At 38.9% G+C, this 21,348-nt stretch overlaps 2 protein-coding genes across 6 annotated transcripts in view; both read right to left on the reverse strand.

The window, feature by feature from the left end:
• Positions 1–7,314, reverse strand: part of MTMR1 (myotubularin related protein 1) — a 36,934-nt gene extending 29,620 nt beyond the window's left edge. The window contains exons 1-3 of one of the 3 annotated variants that reach the window (XM_030228770.2): positions 7,048–7,202; positions 4,232–4,337; positions 1,705–1,728 (exon numbers count right to left, since the gene is read on the reverse strand). In XM_030228770.2, coding sequence (XP_030084630.2) covers positions 1,705–1,728; positions 4,232–4,337; positions 7,048–7,178 — 261 coding nt within the window. In that variant the 5' untranslated portion in view covers positions 7,179–7,202. Of the gene's footprint in view, positions 1–1,704; positions 1,729–4,231; positions 4,338–7,047; positions 7,203–7,279 lie in introns of those variants that run through there. The other 2 variants (XM_050974536.1, XM_030228773.2) reach the window with 2 other exon arrangements.
• Positions 7,315–7,463: 149 nt separating this feature from the next.
• The window catches only part of MTM1 (myotubularin 1), a 42,566-nt gene continuing 28,681 nt past the window's right edge, over positions 7,464–21,348 (reverse strand). For 2 of the 3 annotated variants that reach the window (XM_009090321.4, XM_018914307.3), the window contains 6 exons: positions 19,131–19,316; positions 17,884–18,090; positions 14,272–14,364; positions 13,337–13,450; positions 12,843–13,019; positions 7,464–10,614 (listed from right to left, as the gene is read on the reverse strand). In XM_009090321.4, the coding sequence (XP_009088569.2) occupies positions 10,447–10,614; positions 12,843–13,019; positions 13,337–13,450; positions 14,272–14,364; positions 17,884–18,090; positions 19,131–19,316 (945 nt within the window). In that variant the 3' untranslated portion in view covers positions 7,464–10,446. The remainder of the gene's footprint in view (positions 10,615–12,842; positions 13,020–13,336; positions 13,451–14,271; positions 14,365–17,883; positions 18,091–19,130; positions 19,317–21,348) is intronic. The other variant, XM_018914303.3, reaches the window with a different exon arrangement.

Here is a 21,348-nt window from a genome sequence, read left to right on the forward strand (position 1 = left end):
GCTTTGCTGGGTAAAACATGTTGTAATTGAACTCTCAATCTTATAGTATCACATATCTTTCCAGCAACTTCTATGTTGTTTGAAACGTGGCCAGTAACTTTACAGAAACTAAAATTACTACTCATAGCAAAATATGCAAACAATTCACATTTTCATGGTAATTTATTTTTGCATCATTGGCAGCAAATCCTGAACATTAGTTCAATTTCTGTAATAAACATAAGGGCCTTTTGCACACTGGAGAAAAGCACAAATGTCATTGGGTCAGCTGAAGGAATTATTTTAACATGTTCAGCCAAAAATGTTCTTCCGTCTTCTTTCTTTAAGGACTGGAGAGAAGTTGTGCTCATGACAGTCTATTACTCCCAGTTCACATGCAAAGAACTCACTTGGTCAGACTGTAAAATCAGCCTCAGTCTAAATTTACAAGTGTTTGTTAGAAGTCAATTTTTCTTTTTACAGTATTTCTACAAGAAACCCTCAAGAACAAGCTTAGAAAAAGGACTTCAGATATCTTCAGATAATTTGAACTCTACTTGAGTTAAAAAAGTTGTATGTAATTAAGAGAACTTTTCCAGTTATAAAGTTATAATGTTACTAACATATTGGTATGGGTAGAATTCTGCCATGCAGAAATTACTTAAATTTCAGAGAATAATTATGTTGTTTCTGAAATCAAAGAAAAGTCGACATTGTGATCTCTGGATGAAAACTAGCAGGACAATGAGCAAATACAGCAAAAAAATTTAAATATATGAAAGACAAAGAAGCAGAGCAGACCATTCAAGTATCAAAGCCTTTACACAGAACTGGGAACAACTAAACAAAATCCCTTTCTGTCATTCAACTCAGACCAATTATTTGAAGTGCTATCTATTCAAAAGAAAAAAAAATATCAATTTTTGGATTTGTATGATTGGACTAAACACATAATTTTTAAATAGGTAAACAACAGATGAGAAAAAGAACCCATTCAGACTTCATCTCTTGGTTTCAGACTGAACAAGAGGTCTTTGTTTGAATAAAAGTGTTGGACACATTTCATGAACAATGTCAGAACACTATCCAGATTATTTCTCACTCCATAAATGTTACTAAGAGAGAGGGGCAAGAAAACAAGGCATGCCCTTTTTAATCTTCAATGGACAATGGGCAAGCCCTACTCTCAAAATTATCATTAAAAAGATGTAGGTCATTGCACTAGTGCCTAACTTCAAACCTAACTTTCAATCCTATTGCAGCTTGGTAAAAACTAATTTAAAACAAGTACAAAGGCAAGCATGAATTTGGAACTTACTTAAATAGGACAGACACAGACAAAATGCTTTTACCACTGGTATTCTTTAGCACAGACATGTTAGAGCTGCTAACACAGTACTCTGCAGTCTGAAGCATGTAAACCTGAATTGCAAGCCTCCATTTTGTCAAAATTAATGTAATAAAACTGAAGTTAGTATTGCACATTCATAACATAATTTTAAAATATTGCTCTCTTACATACTGACTTTCATTGCTCACAAAAACATTGTAATGTATATAAAGCATTTTTGTGGCAAAGAAGCTGTTGCACTGCATAGCAATCTGGCCTGACTGGTTCATAAAACCCATTAATGAGGTAAAGAACGTTTGACACACCAAGATCTCACACAGCACAAGAGACACACAGGTAGGAGGCTGTTCACTGCTAGCCAAAGGTAATCTTACCCGTATAACTGGCCTCCTGTACACCTGTTAGTTAAAATATAAAATATTATCCAATGAAACACATGGGTTTGATTTGTTAAAGATACTGTATCTTATTTCACCAGATTTTCAAAACAACTCTACTCCCAATCATTTTAATTATAGCTAGATTTTGAAAGAACAAAACAAAACTATGCAGAAGTAGTAACTCTCATTTGCAGAATTGTTTTGGTCTAAAAAAAAATTTCAGCCACTTCATTTTAGTGATGTAACAAATTCCAAGCCCTTTGGAAACATTCATTCCTAATCACCCTTTTATCCTGCTACACTGCACTATTGTTAAAAGAGAAGAAAGAGCCTGGTAATCCTTCTAGGTGGAAGACAATAAGCCTGCACTAACAACCATGAAGGAGAGGCACTGGACCTTTCAGAAAAAGACAACTCTTCTCAACTTCTGAAGGTGTTTGTAGCCAGCAACTACAATCTGAGCCATTTTCATTTATATGAGCCCCTCATTCAAGAACACTCTGCAGGCAGAGCATGTGTCACAGAAAACACGCAGAGCAGAGCTCAACTCAGACTGAGATCCCTGCTGCTGCAGGCTTAGCAAGCAAGAGCTCTCCCAGTGCTCTCCAGTTCTGACCACTATATTAGCTGCCCCCCTTGCTTCCCTCCTCCCTGGTAAGCTAAGTCACATAAGAGCAACGTCACTTACACTGTTAGATTCAGGAATCAATGTATTTACCTGGTTGTGAAAACATTGGAATTTAAACAATAAAAAAGAAATAATAAAGCAACGAGTTCCTGGTAAAACCAGTACAAACTAACAGAATTGCCTGACCAGTTCCAGAAGCAAACACACACATCTGACCTGATCTGAAGGCTCTGAGTTGTAAGACAGTCTCTAAATGCAGCAATTCGAGGAAACCAAAGGTAATGAAGACCCAGGAAAGTGCATCAAAAGAGAAAGACATCTCAAAGAAAAACTGAGCTATCATGTGGTCATTGTCTTCTCATGTGTGGATTCCACAGTAATAATGAACAAACAAACACAACCTGTTAGTGGTACTGAGTAAGCAACTCTAAAAAAATTCCATCACATTGTATACAAATACGGGATTTCAAATCACAGCAATGCAATTTATCCACAAAAATTCTTCATTTAAACCATCAGGCTTAAATCCTTTTCTTTCATTTCTCAGAGAGAGAATGAAGTAGAATTTTAATTAGACCTTAAAAGATTTATTCCTCTTAAATAATATCTGAGATGAGTTTGGTATAGAGATGAAAGTTATTCAAAATTAAACAGCTCTTAGTGCTCTTCATTCCAGAGGAATGCACTCAGAGATAAACTGAACACCAGGCTTACACACACGGATTTTACTAAAATGAAATCCTTGGCAAATACAACATCAACAGATGCAATGCAAGGTTTCCCACAGTGTTTTACCAAAACCAATGGCCTTAACCTGGAGCAAGCATTTGCAATTCAGCTGCTGTAGTATGGGAGAGCTACTCTTTACAAACTGCTGACTGTGCCAACTGTGTGAAACTCTGTTGAGGTTGAACTTTTAAATACACTACAGTCAAAAACATTTTGTGGACTCATCTCAGACTCAGGCTGAATCAGACCTGCTGTCACTCAATCTAAAATGCACTGCTTCCAGACAACATACTTTGTAATCACAAAGCATATGTGAATTAAAATCTAGTTTAAACAAAACAAGAAAAAGACATAAAAACTTTCCAGTGGCCATTCTCTATGAAAACAATAAAACTGTTACAAATCTAGAAAGAAAAAGGGATCTAGACAGCACCAAGTTTGGCTTCTTAAAGGGAATTGAAACATGGGTAACTTTTGTCACGTTGTGAGAGGAGAAAAACTGCCCATGCTCCATTCCTGACAGCTGAGTTGAGTGGCTGCATGACAGGAACAGCCAGTGAGTGTGAAAGAACAGGGGCACAAAAGCACAGCGGAACTCAGAGAAACCATACTGTGCAGCCACTACCTTAGTGACAAAAATGTTGCTGGGAGGGAATGAAGAAGGTGACTTGTTTGTTTGATGTTAAATTCTGCGTCTCTGGAGAAACCCCATCAAAAATGATACTCAATTATGTTCCCTACACAGTAAAAAAGACATTCATCTATTTTTTGTGGAATCTGAGGGGCTCAATTCTGTACTCTGAATAACACACAAGAGAAACTGTTTCAACCTGTAACTATAATCTACTTTACTAATTATTTTATATAGTAATTAAAATAAAAGACAACTCACTTTTGATGTTTTATTCATAACATTGACTTTTAAAATTTCCTTTCACTTCTCTGTTAATTTTTGTTCTCTAGACTTCAATGGCACTATTCTAAATATGGAGGAAAACAGGAAGCAAATTCAAGAGACTCCTATGGATAATGAGATGTTTCTAGTTCTGAAACACTCAGTCATCACTCATGTACTTACCATTGGCTAATCAAGATAGCAAGGACCTTCCCCATCTTCCACTCTTGTATCTTAAAAGAAATCAATGCATTCCTCAAGTCACTTACCCTGTAATCTCTGGACACACCCTCTGATGGGACAGACCCTGAAATCTGACTTGAAATGGTCGCAGCTATCAGCTGTTTACACCATTCCACGTGGGATCCAGTTGGGCTACAAAACCAGAAATTTCAAATTATTTAGCAGTAATTCAAAATGTGTACTTTGAACAGCACAGATCCAGAAAGCAACACTGTAGGTGATCACTAACATCATAAAACTTCATTTGCTTTGTGGGCAGAATGCAACTATCTTATTGATCAAATTACGTAAAAGAATTTTACTAGATCATGTCAGAGTCACAGAGCTGTCAGGAGGTTAAAAGTGAGGTTAGGGTCCTAGGAACTTAACTTAACTTTAAGGTCCTAGGTCCTTAAAAACTTAAAAACTGGAACCTTATCCAGTGTAATTTTTACCATTCACATGCTTTTTTCTTAAATCCATCCATGGAATGAGTTTAGCCAAGTAACAGCAAACTCCTTATATTGTCCTTATTCATGTCCCGATTACTCTGTAAAGCCTCAGAATTAAATTATTTTGTGCTAGTATTAAAAAAAATTTAAACTATACTAATGTTGTACTCTATATTAAATGTTGAAAATACATGCTGTCTAAATGGTAACTTCTAGTTAGCTGCAGCTTTTTTCCAATTAATGAAATAAACCCTGGATAATCTTCAGGCTGGGCTTTGACAGGCCACAGGACTGAATTGTACAGCACAGGGTGTTTACAAGAGCCCTAAAGCATCTGAACCACACTAAAGTCCAGGTGATGCCATTTCAGAATAGCCCCCCTGAACTAGAGCTGCTCACAAGTAAAGCACCACTGAAGAGAGAGAAGCAACGACAGTCTGAAGTGCACTAGGTCTGCTCAACACACATCGGTATCCAAAGAAGAACTGGGAATGCCAGAGGGAACTGCTCCTGAGTGTTACAACAGCCTCAAACAGTATCTTAGATAACTGCCGCTTTTCTTCACGCCATTCAGCTGTGCTCATCTATAGACTGAATGCTTACTCAGAAGTCAAATACAGAAAGAACATGTTAATTTTTATTTTTAAAGTTAATTCATGAACTAGCTTTGGATTCTATGAATGCTCCATGACATTGAAGTGAATATATCTACAAATACCCAGCACCCAGCAGGTGCACCACACCTTGGACATTAAGAGGGTGGGGTAACAGCCTTAGATGACCAATTACTACTGAAAAAGAGGTCTTTCCTTACATCAACTCTGCCACTATTGCTAAGTATAAGGCACAGATCCATGCAACAATGTCACACCTGAAATGGAAGAGCTTTCAAAAATTTTCTGACAAATTTTAATAGCTTTCTCCCCACCTGCACATTCAACACAAGACTAGATCTCACAATCTTGTTTTGCAACTAAAACACATCTATGATAGTCCTGCTTGAGCAATAAAAATAACTCTCAGGATGGTGCTGAACTTAAACCCAGATTTACTTAAGAGAACTCCTCACTTAAGTTCTGCAAAAGAGCCCAACACCTAAATAATACAGAAATCCTTTCCTTATCTCATTTATTTCTCCTTCTCTCACACCCCTTTTATTTCCAGTATAGCTCTTCAGGGCTTGCCTAAGTTTGTTTTCACATAAGCACTCACTTGTTAATTAACAAAAGGATTTATTTTTCTATGGCTTATCTTCACAAGGAATCACTACATCAACAGATATAGTAACAGCAGGAAAACAATTATGAATGCAGGACCATCCCCTGAGGCTAGAGCAGGGGATGTGACAGTGTTCCACAGAACACTGATCACACCGATGTGCCTTCTCCCCAAGCACCAGTGGGGCACACAGCAGAATGACTGCCTTTGCACTCTATCTCATCTGCAGTCACACACATCAGCCTGGCCTGGTACAACCCTACTGGCAAACAAGTGAACTGTATGACAAATGGACATAAAACTGGCCCAGAAAGAGCAAGATCAGAAGAAGGGAAGGTGAAAATTAGGATAAGAAAGTGCATTAATAAGGAATACAAAGGTGTACATTTTGGTGACAGAAAATGGACATTTGATTTCCATCCTCACTAGAATGATGGAAGCCCCCAGGTTTCTACTAAGAGAAAAAATAATACAGAGACAGGAATCTAGCACTGATTTTTAAGACTCTTTTTTATTTAGTTTTCATCAGGGTGAGATTTCTGTTCACTTCTACTCTTGCTTAAGGATTTTTAAGCTGTATTCTGAAGCCCACCTTCAGCTGGAAACTTCTGAGTGAAGTAATGTCTCTGCCAGCGGCTGCCGGAGGAGATGCGGTCCTACCTGGCACCGTTCCGGTGAGACCCTGCGGACCCACCGCACACACAGACAGCATTCCGGGACACACCGCACACCGAGGGGGCACAGCGGTGCCTGGGGACAGTCCCACCTCTGCAGATTAAATACATGCACGGAAAAAGCCCGAAACCAATCGGGAAGAGTCTCAAAACCCGCGGACGGTCTCAGCTCAGCTTTGCAGGACGCTGCCCCAACCCCCGGGCCAAAGCCCCGGGCCGCCTCAGCCTCGGCCAAGCAGGCGGCAGCACTGCCGGCACACGGCAAGCGCAGTAGGAAACTTTGACAACGGCCGGTTCCCGCCGCGGACCATCCGCCGCTGCACAGCAGCCGCCCTCAGACGGCAGCTTCTCGAGCCGGAGGGGTCTGGGGAGGCCGCCCCGCGGCCGGGGTCCGCGCTCGGCCGAGGCTCGGGCCGAGGGGCGCCCGCCGCCCCCCCAGCCGGGCCCCGCAGGCCGCGGCTCCCTCTCTCCCACCGCCCGCTCCGGCCGGGGCCGGCCTCGGCAGCCGGCCCCGCTCACCTGTCCAGGGTCTCGGTGCTGGGCTGCCGCGACCCCGCGCCCGCCGCCGCGGCGCCCCCCGCCCGCACGGCTCGCCGGCTCACGCCGCCGCCCTCCGCCGCCGGCCCCGCCGCCGCCGCCGCTCGCTCCATGGATCCGGCCACGCCGCCGGGATGGCGGGCGGTCTCCCGCCTCTCCGCGGCGCCCGGCCCGGCCGCCACAGCCCAGCCCGCTGGGACCCCGGCAGCGCCGAGGGCTGTCACCTGGCGGCGGCGCCTTCCCAGAGGCCCCCGCGCCGCGAGCGAGGTGGGCGGGCGGGTGGCGGGGCCAGGCCGGGCTGAGGGAGGGCCGGGCCGAGGGACGGCAACTCCCGCCCGCCGCCCATTCCGGCCCCAGCACGGAGACGCGGCAGGAAAAGGGCTGTTGGAGGCAGAGAGTTCAGCACTGACATCTTTATTTTCCCCTCCCCGCATAGATACGGCAGACGGATGATGTTCACTGCTCTCCCCACGACCCACGGCCTGACAGAGGGAGCCAGCTCCAGAGCCCTCCCGCGGCATCCAAGGAGAGTGGCCGACGTGGTTAGTGAAGAAGCGGCAGTACTGAGGAGATCCTGCGCTGTTACAGATCATGTTTTCTCATGCATAACAGAATGCTCGCTGTGACACAACACCTGAACTCAAGGCAGAGGTTAACAATACATCAAAAGGAGGTAGCACACAAGTCATGTCTTAGGTACAGCCATAACTGATGCTGGGGGGAAGGGTAAGGCATGAGCAAATAAAGAAGGCATTCAACAAATAACCATTCTAAATAAGTAACGGAAGCCCAGCACAAAACCTAGCTTATTCTCCTCATGTCCACATGGAAGGAAGAATACAAAAAACCTAAACTAGCATTCCAAGACTGACATTTCTTATGGGATATTGGGCATTCATTGCTGGTGATGCTGACACCCCAGCTCTGCTTTTTCACCCCTCCTAGAAAAGGCACTCAGCGCCTGCAAGTCTCGTCTTCAGGACCTCAGAAGCTTCCCCAGGTGTGCTCCTGGCAGGGACCGGTGTGCACAGAGGACAGGAGGTCTGTGCAGAACAGCCCAGAGCACCCTGTTATGGGCGAAGGAGAGAGATCCTCTGCTAGCACTGATAAATCTGTATGCCTACATTCACACGTAGTATTTTCCAGAACATACTGGATTAAAATCACCTTTATGTTGGTCTCATACGTAAAAACAATTAAAACACATATTCTATCTGCTGACTTGAAAAATTCCAAGCCCACAGAGAGCCATGTTAGAGAGCTTCAAAGACAAATTCAGCTGAAGAGTAATACAAAGTAGTATGTAATGAAGTAAGTGCAAAAATATCCTTTCCATTACATGACACTTTCCCAAATGTAACAGGTTATCATGTAGTGTTTACACAGTAAAAAACGATCAGATTTTCAGAACTTTTTCACACCGCTCAGAGAAGTCACCAATATGTTAAACTCAAATACAGAAACTTTAAATATTCTAATAAAAATAGCACTTTTTTCTTTAAATAAACCACAAGTAAGTAGAAGGCAAATATACCAGAGTATGCATAGCTTTCAACATGTAAAATACATCAGGAACAACTGAGTATCCTTCTTCATTTATCTGATGCAATGAATCTTAACAAGTCAAGATTGGGGGACAACATTGTTATTTTGGATACACATACTGGAGAGCATAAATGGGAGAATGAAATTTAGAGGACAAAAGTCATATAATTCTGCATATTTAGAGCACACATGCCGTATGCTCTGAACTTCCCTGAAAACACAGTGCAACTCAGTGCATATACTGAATTAAATCCAGAGGCGGTATATTTTTATTCCTTTGAAAAAATACTGTTTTAAATATTCAATGTCCTCTAAACTTTGACTTATTTTATGGAACTATACCTTTAAATTTAGTTTTCATATGCAAAATATTTACACTTTATAAACTTGCAGAATTTCTAATAAACTATATTATATACACTTACACAAACCTTAATTTATATATAATCCTATTATATCTTGCAGATCAAAACTCACCACATGTACAATAATTTACAATGACAGAAGCCTCAAGCATCAAAATATCTCCTTTAAAATAACATTAGAGTCCTTTACAGATTCTGATTTGCAGTATTTCCTGGATTGATTGAATAGCATTAAACTTATGAGAATATGAAAAATTTTAATTAAATATCAAGAGCAAAGTTTATACTGTCATAAGAAATGCTTGCAACTATTTAAAAATTACCTGAAAGGAACAAATTAAAGAGTTACAAAAAGCCTCTGAAAGGTAGGCTCAAGACTAGAGCTCACTTGAATGTTCAATATAAATGCACACACTATATGCAAATCTTGGATACTGAAGCCCCTTAAATATGTTAGAATAAATTTGCTGAACAGGAGTTAAATTAAACATTAAAGTATAAATGTACAAGTTTTCAAAATTATTTATAACTGAGAATTTTTTGTCTACTTTGGTATAAAAGCTCCTTTAAAGAGGCACATTTATTTTTAAAAGACAAACAGAAGCTTTAATACTATGGCTATTGCTGGATATTTAAGCAAATGTCTCCGTGGTTCTGTTTTTCATTTTATAAACCTTCTTTTGGAAACATTTAATTCTGTATCAATCCAAAGAACCAATACTGCCCACAGTGATAATTTGTACTGTACTTTAATGCTGAACAGCTAGCCCAAACAGAACTTCTCAGAAACCAGTACAGCTTTCCTTTGTTTTTTTTAAAAAAAATAAAATCAATTTACAATAAAAAAGTTTCTTATCTTTTAATATCTACTGAGCTATTTGAATTTTTTATTTAGAAGCATATCACTGAAATGCCTTCCATATTTCTGTTTATTTAAAAAAAGGAAAATTTGGAATCCTTGGGTAATCAGAAAGTTTCAACACTTCTCTCTGACATCTTGCAATATAATTGATTTTTCTCTCATGAACTCCATGAATGTATTCCTAACAGGAATACAGACATACCTAATTATATATAATGTTGATATTCCTATTGCCATTATTGTGTTTATTCACGACAGGTAAGACTGAGCATGAATTTCCTTACAAAAACATGACCTAAAATGTAATAAATTAAAGCATTCTTATGAAAACAATATATCAATTTAACTTCAATTGTACCAGACCTACCAAAATAACTGTTAAAGCCCTCCACAGCTATGAGTTGATTAATAATGTTCCCAGTCCACAGGTTCTGAAAGGCACGTAATCAAAGAGCTGGGTTGGTTTGTTTTGAAGTCCTCCTCAAATGAAGACAGTCTAAAATAATTTGTGTTAGGACAGTCTAGTGTAAGGCATTAGAATATTCCTCTTCAGAGATCTATGTTAAGCACCACTTGCTATTAGAGCATAGAAAGAAGCCAACATTTTCTTCAAAAATGTGTTTGTACTTGGGACACCATTTGTGAGGGAGATGTTGATGAGGCTGATGAATTGGATATCTTAGAATTATTTGTGATCTGAAGCTCTTCAAGTCTCCTGATATAATCATCACGCAACGCAAGGAGCTCCAGGTAACGCTGCTCCACGGGGTTTGGCTGCTAGGAAGAGATCCATGTTAGTCTTAGCACTTCACTCCAGCTACTTGTACACAGGCCGCTCGAGTATCCGGGCCTTCCTGGCAGGTGTAGCAAGGCAGAGCTAAACAGAACCACTCACTGCTGTAAGCTGAGAGCCCTCTGCCTTCCAGCTGTCTCCCCCAAAATCCATCTTGGCACAAAATGGTTTGTCCTAGCTCAGTAAAATCAGATGCCACTTCCTGGAACATATATTTTCTTGCCATCTAATATTGTGTGCAAGATAGTTACTTGGATACCTTGACCAAGATTTTTTCTTGACTTATAAAAGGTTTTAGAGTCCAGAAGCCAAATGTCTCAGCACCTCCCATAAAACACAGTGTTTAACCAGATTATTTTAGCTACACTGATCAGATTAAGATCCATGTCTTCAGCTTAAATAACCTCTCACCGATGAAATTTACTTGAGTTTTTAATAGTTAATTTGCAACTTAGTGTAAATAAGTGAAAAAACTTTTTAAAGTGAATTCTCTAAGTAAACTTGCACGTGTTTAAAATCAACTGCTCTGGCTTTCAGGAGATTACTCAGAAAGAACCTTTCAACTCTTTCTACTTTGAGCTTAACTTCCTTTTCAGATTAATGAAACAAATAGAAAAGAACGATTGTAAATGTCCAAAGCAGAGAGAGAGAGCCTTAAATTACCTTCAGCTGAATATACCTGTCTAGAAGTTGTTACTGTTTCACAGTTAACTGCCTGTAATTCAAAGCTATCAGCAGTGGAGTTTCAGCAGCAAAAGGTTGAACACCTCACCCAGTTAACACCAGTTTAACCAGCACTCTGAGATGCACCACCCACTATGCACCCATCTGAGGATCATGACGAATGCTGAGGCAACTGTGGAAGCTGGATCAATGCTGATGTAGGTACTAAGATGAGTGGTGATGTAGGATAATAGTTTTGCTAGCAGAACGTAATTCTAGAGAATGGACTAAGAAAGGTCATTAAAAAAATGGTTCAGGCCACACATCATTATTCAGTTGCTTAACTGAAGATAAAGCATAAATTTCATGTGCAGAAAAAAAAGCTGCCTTTTGTGTACAAAAATGGTGAAAATTAGGGACCAGTAGTAGCAGCATGGAATACTGTCACTTGGGTTTGCATTTCCAAGGAGAAACTCCTGCCAAAAAGCTCTCTCAAATAATGGCAAACTGCATTTTTAAGTAGATCTACAGCTAATTTGTATGTCTTATAATCCTTTATTTTCCTTGTCTTATAATTCTTTATATTCACCTTTTGCAAAACACCCTTATCTTTCACAACAAGCAACAGAAGCTTTAAAACCAGGGCTTCTAATTCCAATAGGCAATGTATCTATAAAAAGCCATAGCAAACTGCCAGGCTTTCCTGAAGCCTCTAAAGTGCTGTAAATAATACAAGAGATCAGCTGTGCAAAAATAAGTGTATTGCTTGAAAACTACTGACTCATTCCATGGGCTGGACTGTGAAGACTGCTTCTGTCAAGCAAATTGCTCCTCTATCTTCTACTCAAATCTCCACAAGCTGTTAAAAAGGATAAAAAAGTCTCTATACAAAATCTTTATGTGCCACATGGTGGAGATTTCCAGCAAGACTGTAACAAACACTGTGTATCCATATGGATTAAAACCACAGAACTGAACTATGTGTCATTTGATAGAAGCTTTTCTGGACTTCAATCTGATCTACTTGAACAACTGTCAATAACAGCTTTCATCCACAGGGTAAACAATGCTGGGTCATCAATGTTACATAAAAAATTAAATCTTACCATCAATACATAGAGCTTTGAAAGAGAAAGGACCCAACAGGTCATTTCATTTGAAAATTGTTTCATACCCTCTCTAAGCAAAACGAGAAAGACCAAGCAAATGCAACTGTGTTTGTGATGCTAATGCCCCAACTCTTCAGGGATCAGCAAGCCCCATTTCTAAGCATTGTCATTTATGATTTAGTAGCATCAAATGCCCTTAGACATGTGTACAGGAAAAAGGGCTAGAAAGAGCTCAAGGATGACTTGCCATCAAACAGAGAAGTAAGTTCAATGAGCTAAGAGACAGCTAAATAATTACTTACACTTTTTTTCTCCATCTTTACAAATAAATATAACATTAAAAACCTGAACAGATTATAGGTACTTCTCCACAAAATCTATAAAAACCTTATTTCCAATGTCTAAGAGCATTTTTTGTATGTTATAGAGAATTTACTTACTTGTTGCCGAATCCTGGGGTTCCACCTGATGTAGTAGTTAACCCAGAGCTCTAAATGCCGCATGCTGGCTACAGGATAGAGTGCTCGATTTAGCTCTTTACTATAAAAAGCATTGGTGTATTTAGATTTGTCACTGTTTATCAAAGACCATAAGGATAACGTTCTGTCAGTCACTTTCTAAAATGAAATCAAAATAAGAACAGTAAATATATACATAAAATAAAGAAATTCATCATAGAAGCCATTGTTACATTCAAAAATTAGTACACTTCTGGTTTCCTTAGAAGCATGATTCATAACTGTATTATAAAGATTCCAAACCCAGCGCCTGACAAGTATTTTAGTGACTGCATGGCACTATTCTATGAGAAAAAAAGCCAGTTCAAAATCACTGTGTGCAAGGACTATAAACCAAATACAATACAACCAAAAAACTCTGCAATCCCCTAGAATAAAGACATCAATGCAATGACATAATCAGTGGCTTGACCAACCTCTTTTTCTCTGAGGAACTCGCTGTTGTACAAGAAAGTGCCAAAGCGGCAGCTGTACAAGTGATCCAGGATTGTAATCAGGAACTGCTCATTGAACTCAAAGGCCGTAGGAAACTAAAACCAGGAAAGACAAACTCATTGTTTACATGGAAAATGCAGGGGGATATGCACATGCCCTGGTTAAAAGGCTGAAGGTAGAGTTTAGAAGTGTGGATACATCTACAAATAATTTTTAAGGTAATGCTTTCATGTACTGTATAGCAGACTAAGTGTTCCAGTGACACATGGTGTTCAACTTTCTCAAACTAGTCACTGAAAACTCTCTTCTCAAAATGTTCTACCTACCTTTAATTTATAAAAAGAATAAAGTACAGGATGGGTACACATACACTTTTACTAGCAAGACAGAGTAAGATCTCTTCAGTGCATTCTTGCAGTCCAGCACCATACAGGAAAATAAAGGTCCTGATCCTTAGCCCTAAGTGGACTAAGTTCACTGCTTTGTTTCACTACTTACTGACATTACAATGTTTAAATTACAGCACTCAAAAAGCTCCCTAGCTTCCTTTTTAAGCATAGATAAAACAACACATGTCCCTGCAGTTCAAGGGACAGCTTCACAAAATGGTCAAACAAAACAACAGACGCCATTAAGACAGTTGGGTGCAATTCCTGTAAAAGCTTTCTGCCAGGAATGAAACATCCCTCAGAATGTGTCATGGAACACCAGCCATGCCTGCACAGCCAGTGCCGTGTCCAGCAACATAACCACAGCCTGTATATCACTTTCACAAAAGTGATACCTTTTTACTACAGGTCAGAGCAGAGGGGTATGCTGTCCTCTTCAAATACTTTTTTTCAAAAAAATGAAGATGTAGGGTTTTAGTTCAGTAATCTCTTCACCCTGTTACCTTCTGAAGAACAACACCACATACCTGTTTAGACATCTGCCACACACAATCAATAAACTGGAGAAAGATGGGCGATCTGTCAGTATCAGCATGATTTTTATCACCATGGCCTATTCTCTGAAATGAAGCAAAGCAGCCTTCTGTTAACTGAAACATGTTATTTTATGGCAACAGACATGGTTTCTTATTTTGTACTAGAGCATTAATTCTTTTGCAATAAAGCAACCCACTGTTAAAATTTCAAAATTAGTTACTGCACCAAGGAGAGATTCAGATACAGAAACCCTGCAAAGCTGTTCCAAGGATATCTGAAATAAATTCCAAACTGTCCTGTTATAAAAACCTGTTGATTTTTAGACAAGCAGAACTGTGGAAACATCCATTACTTAAATAATCAAGACATATTCTGAACTACATTTACATGGTAAATCTGTCAAAAGCCAAGCTGCGTACTTGGTCTTCCTTTTTATTTTAAGCCACTGCAGGACCTAGATCAAATTATCCACACATAATCTTCTCTTTCTCCTCCATACTTGAACTTTAATATTCACCTTGAGATAGTAGGGAAACATGAACAAGATCAAAAAACATTCATGTTCTTGACACAAAATTAACAGATCGTTTAAGTTTGGGTGAGCCTCTTATTCTGAGGTGCCCAAAGTACCAATCAAAAGAATTTGCCCCACAGATAAAAAGTAGATTTGGTAAAAGCTGTTTTACTTCCTTTTTGCATTTGATAGCTGAGAACAGGTAAGCGATTTAGGGAAAAAAGAGTTTCTTTTCATTCCATAATTCTGTTTGAATGTAATTGCTGGAGGAGACAAAAGAAAAGCAGGTATGTTAACCTGAGATGTTGCCTATCTGCCTGTAAGATAGCAAGCTTAATGCCTCAAGGACATGAAAAATCATAAGAGCAGTACACTACTCTGTACAATGGCTTCCAAGACAGTTTAAAATAATAGAATTTAATGGGAGGAAATAGAGGGAAATGAAGAATTGCAGCTGAACTCAGTCAACAGTAACAAATTACTTGAAAAGGGCTATAAAGAAGAAAACAAAATTGGCTTCCTTGCTCTTCAGTTTTCATGGTTTGAAATACTCAATATATCCATTAAGAGTCATATGTGTTCAGTAAGGAGTGAAAGTCTGTCCACTTCCACTATAGTTAGCAGTTTCAGGATGTCTATTTTCCATCTATAATTATGTCTCATATTTGAATACATAATTAGAATTAAATTCCACATAAACAAATTTATCATCTGGAGAGTGCACTAAATTCAGCATACCCACATAGAAAAGCTGGGGTAGGGAATTCCTTTTCAACAAGGAAATTTATTGCTCACCGCATTTAATATAAAATATGGAGAGGAACTATTAAGTAGTCTACTATTTGGTTATTTGATATTAAATAATCCAAATTGCAACCCTGGTATCATAAAAACATGAAGATTGCACCAACTCAGACCATTTAATTAATGCTCTACTCTTCAACTCCCTACTGAAGGAAAATGAAACAACAACAGTTTCAGAGATGAGGTTCAGGAACTGCTTTAGCTGCACTAAGTGTCCAGTTCTCACTATTCAAAGTCACAATTCTATCACATAATTACCCAGCTAAAAAGGAGTATGAATTATAATATTTTCTGCTTGCATTATCATTTTTTTATCATATAATAGTTAAGGTTGGAAAAGACCTTTGAGATGGTGGGCTCCAACTGTTAACCCAGAACTGACAAGTCCACCACTAAGCCACGTCCCCAGGCAGCACATCACGTCTTAAATCCCTCCAGGGATGGTGGCTCTACCACTTCTACAGAACACTCCAGAAAAGACTGACTTTCACTATAAACTAAATAACCCATCAAATAAAAATTTACAGTACTCTCAGATTACAGCAGATGGCTAAAGAGTGGCTTCAACTGTTTCCAAAGATTGCTACTTGACTGAGCAAGTTGGGAAAATAGCAGTTTAAGCAAAAGCATCTACTTAAATCACTCTTATTGATGCTACATTGTCAGACATGAACCAAGGGACTGAGTGAATCATCTGGAAGGGATTCCAAGTCCTGCCTCATTATTTGGAAAAAAACATCTGTTGAAGGAGAACAAAATCCTTTGATTATCCAACTAAAATGAATGGTATAACAGAAAGAAACAAGGATTATTTGAATTTATTAATAATGATGAAGAACACATAGATCTCTTTTTAAGCTCTGTGGTAAACCATAACATGTGTTTGACTTCAAGTGCCCTAGTTATACCATCTAATTTTATCTGCATCTTGACTCAACTTTTTGAAGTACAAAATAAAATGTGAGAAAAAAAAGTCAAGCCACTGGCTTCACCTTTTCCTGTGGCTGTACCAAGACAGAATACTTAAAAGTTTATAGAACATATCACTACTAAAAGACCACAAGTAAGCACACAAAAAACCAGACTACATCAGCTATCACTCCCAACACCCAAAATACAAACCTCCTAAGCCTCAAAACACCTTTTGAATGTCAGGTCAGAAACTGTCACAGCCTACAAATACATGTAAATGGTGAGGTGATTTATGCTGAGTAGCTATCCATGGATTTCCAAATGACTACAACACTCATATATTTGCAAATGTAAAATGGGCATGAAACAAGTAGGTATATTTTTCCATTTCTTGATTTTTTTCCACATTGCCTATTTTCTGCATTTTAACCACATTAATACCTTTAGAATATTCCACTAAGGACAAAATATCCATGCAAGTAACTTCTACTGAAGTTGTAGAAACTTCTTCCTGTGAATTACAGGGTTCAGCTCCAACAAGCAACAGTGTTGTAATGTTTACAGTAAGTAACAGTACAGTCTCCATGTCAACCTAATCTGCTCCTCCAGGTTCCTCATATAGATTTCCTGGTTAAATGGTTAGCTGCCACATTTAGAAAAGGTTCCACTAAGACTCTGAAAAGTTTTCTAATGTAAAAAGGATGAACAGGGTCCCTTCCAACTCAGAATATTCTGTGAATTTTCCGTGAAAATTATTCACATAACTGTGAAATATATGGACTTCCTATGGAAGCAACTACTTGAACCTTCTGAGCTTCTAACCTTCTGCCCAGAAGACAACTGAACAGAAGCTGAGCCAGCATTACCAATGACAGCCTCCTGGGAGCTATTGTGACAAGTTTAGAATATTTGGGAAACAGCATGCAAAATCTCTCTTAGAAGACACGTGAGACTCATTTATCTGCTCCTTGTGACAGTCAAACAGGTCAAAGAAAGAAGTGATGGAGAACCTCATGTCACAGCTATATCTGGTCTTCAGATGAAGGATTTGAGAGGACAATTTTTCTGCCTCCTTATTTTCTTTCTGCCTCTGTATTTTCTCAATAACCACAGTGACCGTAGCAATTCCATGCTTTTAAAAGGATGCAAAGGACAACATATGAGTTCTCAGAGAAAGAATAGCATGAAAAATATTGATCAAACAGGTCTACACCTAAAAATTCTGCTCAGTTTACCTGGAAATGTTTTAAATCTAAATTCAAAAATAATGAAAGGAATTATCAAACCCTGACACAAAGCGAGCAGTTTAACACTGGAAGCTTTTCAAGAAGTTAATACTGCACAGGCTTGAAAATTATCTTCTAATTCTTACCGATGCAAACTTGTGTCCAAAGCTTATCCACTCTTTCTGCACCAGAACTTCAAAGCCTTCGATGGTTCTGTAGTAGCTGTCCAGCATGAGCATGGCCAGGGAGGTGAGCTGAGCCGTGCGGTCCCAGCCATCACTGCAGTGAACCAGCACCGAGCTCCGGCCCGACGACACCTTGTCTGCCACCTGAATGGCTCCTGTCAGCACCAGCTGGCCAGAGCAACACACACAAACAAACAACACAGCTCATTTCTGCTCTAATGGGAACTCTACGGTCATTTCTTTGTCTCTGACATAATGCTGTTTCCATTAAAAGACCTGAAAAGAGCAGTGTAGTTAATTGGAAAAGAATTTTCTAGGAGAACAAGTGAATTTCTTGCATAAAAATAGAGAAACAGATTGGTTCCCTAATCCCTTAGTAAGATCAAATTCATCTCACAGCAAATTCTTAAAAAATGGGGCAGAAAACAGTAACCTTGATAAACCAAAGAACATAAGCTTCTTTTATAAAGAAAGAGGGGATTTACCATAGGATATACTCTCTAAAAATTCAGTGTTATTTCATTTGACTTCTTTCTTTGAACTAAATGACTGAATTATCTCAGTTGTTGGAAAAAGGAGCTGGCACCCTTCTAATATACTTATTTTCCAAATATTAAATTAAGATGAAAATTTTATTAAGTAGGATTCATTACATAATACTCTAATTACTTTTGCACAGCTGTACTTGAGGCAAAAGATCCAAAGGTCAACTAGTAACAACACTGGTGAATTACCAGCTTAAGTATTTTATTTGTGCTACCAGATGAAAATGACAAAATTTACAAATAAATTCACAAGGTTTATTTACAAAACCGTAATTCACAAAAATAATGTCACATACACACTGACAACTAAAGTATTTACTAATATCTCACAGTGACAATCATCTGCAGGCCCATATTGAAAGAAACCAAAATAAATCAGTTTTCATGCATGTAAAGCCAATCAGACTAAAAATGCATTCTTCTACTAAAGACTCTTAACTTGAGGCATCCAACAAACACTCAATTTCACCTACTGTTGCTTAGTTATGAGTCTCATAACGTACTCTAAGATTAGTTGGCAAAAAAAGCCAACACTTAGGGATGTTGTTTTTGTAGTCCAAGTAGTTTGATGTGTTCTAGGACTATTTCAAAGCTTAGCAAAGAAAGCAAGTATGACATGACAGACTTGGACAAACATCTTTTAAACAACCAAGAAAAAGTTACCTTTATATGTTCTAACCAATGGGTTGATTCCAGACTTGACAACCAGTGTGATTCTTCCACATTAGGATAAACAATGTCCTTCAGCTTCTTCAAAGATTCCCGCATGACATGAATGTTATGAATGTCCAAGAAGGAAAGTTCTGCATTGGGATATGCATCTTCACCTTCGTATCCTCCCCCAGTTGCCTACAAACAAGAGATCTGAAATTAAATTTAGTCATATATACACTCTTTTCAACAGAGCAAGAAAGGAATGAATGCCATTTGACATGGAAATAGACAAAAGTGATAAAATGTTTGGCCAAAGAAATTTAAATTTAAGAGTTCAGTTAAGAATAAGATAGCTTTAATATAAAAATGATGTTCAAGAATCTTAGATTCTTTCTTTAAGAAGTAAATTAGCAACAACATTAAAGCTTACTTTAAACTAACTTTTCTATAACTTAATTTTAGTGCTGAAGACTAAACACATATTTAGACTGTTAAGATATTAAAGAGCCACATAAGTAAAAAGTCTGCTCTGCTGCTGCTCTTTCAAAACATTTCACCATCACCACTACAGAGGATGTGCCTGGTCACAAAATGAAGCAGAAAACCCACACATGTTAGGGCACAAAGCCACCAATGAGACTTTCCAAAGATAAACATGAAATTGTTTGGGTTGGAAAAGACCTTTAAGATCATTGAGTCCAACCATTAACACAGCAGTGCCAAGCCCAGTAAACCACACCCCCAAGTGCCACATCTTTTAAATACTTCCAGGGACAGTGATTCAACCACTTCCCTGGACATCCTTTCTACAAATAAAATTTTCTGATATCCCATTTAAACCCCTTCCTGGTGCAACTTGAGGCCATTTACTCTTGTCCCATCATTTGTTGCTCAGGAGAAGAGCCTGACCCCCACCTGGCTACAACCTCCTTTCAGGCAGTTGTACAAGGTGGTAAGGTCCCTCCAGAGCCTCCTTTTCTCCAGACTAAACATCCCCCGCTCCCTCAAGCTCAGAGTGCTGCAAAATTGCAGCACTTCCTGCAGACAGCAAAAAAATGCCATAGATTTGGATAAATATATTTTGCCTTTATATGACATTGCAGCCACCAGCTATACATCAGACAAGAGCCTAAAGCACAGTGCAGCCTTTCCCCATGAATGCCACCTAGACTGCTGTTCAGCAGCACAGTATCTCTATTCTGTGCTCTATATCTCTTTTCTCAGATGTGGGGTTATTATCAGAGCTGCCAGGCTCTGCAGTGAAAGAAGCAATGAGTGTATTTTTCTCTTTCCTTTGACTGTTATGAAGTCTTTGTGAAGAATGACTGTAATTTCAGCATCAGGGCTGCTGCAGCTCCTGACTGACTATGTACAAGAAACACAGCAGTGCATGAGTAGCACAGCCCAGGATTCTGCTTAAACAAATCTTCACAGATGTTCACAAAATATTTTCAGTGCTGATCAGCACTGATTTGCACCTTTTTCTGTCATTCTCCCTCAGACCCAGAAACATACCCAACTGTGTCTACTGCTCTGATTGAGCATTTCATATTTAGACATATGAATAGTTAATTAAAACATGTACATATCAAGTTTGTCTATAAGACATTACATTAAATTTTTTGGCTGTTCTTGGACAAACCCAATTTTTTACCCCATTTGTTTCAAAGATGCAACTGACAATCTTTCCACAAGGCAAACAGAAAGATGACATGTTTTGTTCACCCATAAAAATTCAGTGTGCAGAGGATAATGGGATTTGCACAGTCAAATGCAAACAATTGAGGCAGACCCTCAAAATACAAACCATCAGGTTAAAACAGCCCCCAGGACACAGTCTCTGAAAGAATGTGCACTATACACACAAACATAATATCAAAGCTTAACAATCTGCATTCTGTATTATAGAGAAGGCTGTACAGGTACAAATAGGTACACCTAACTTGCACAGAGCATTGTCCCCCTTGAATTATTATTGCTATTCTTGAAAGCAACTTAACATTTGTTACACACAAACCTCTCAGATGCAAAAAAATTCTACCATTTCATGTTCCTTTCAGAACAAACAATGAAGAGGACTCATTTCACTAAACTGGTGTTTGCTTTGTTCCACAAAACTATTCGGAAGCTGGAATTCCTTCCCTCCAGATAAGCACACTTGACATTTCACTCAGGTCTCAAACCCTCTTGAGCTCAGCTCTCATGTTCTTCGCTGTGCAGACACACA

This window comes from Serinus canaria, chromosome 4A, assembly GCF_022539315.1.
Source record: "Serinus canaria isolate serCan28SL12 chromosome 4A, serCan2020, whole genome shotgun sequence".
NCBI classification, from domain to species: Eukaryota; Metazoa; Chordata; class Aves; order Passeriformes; family Fringillidae; genus Serinus; species Serinus canaria.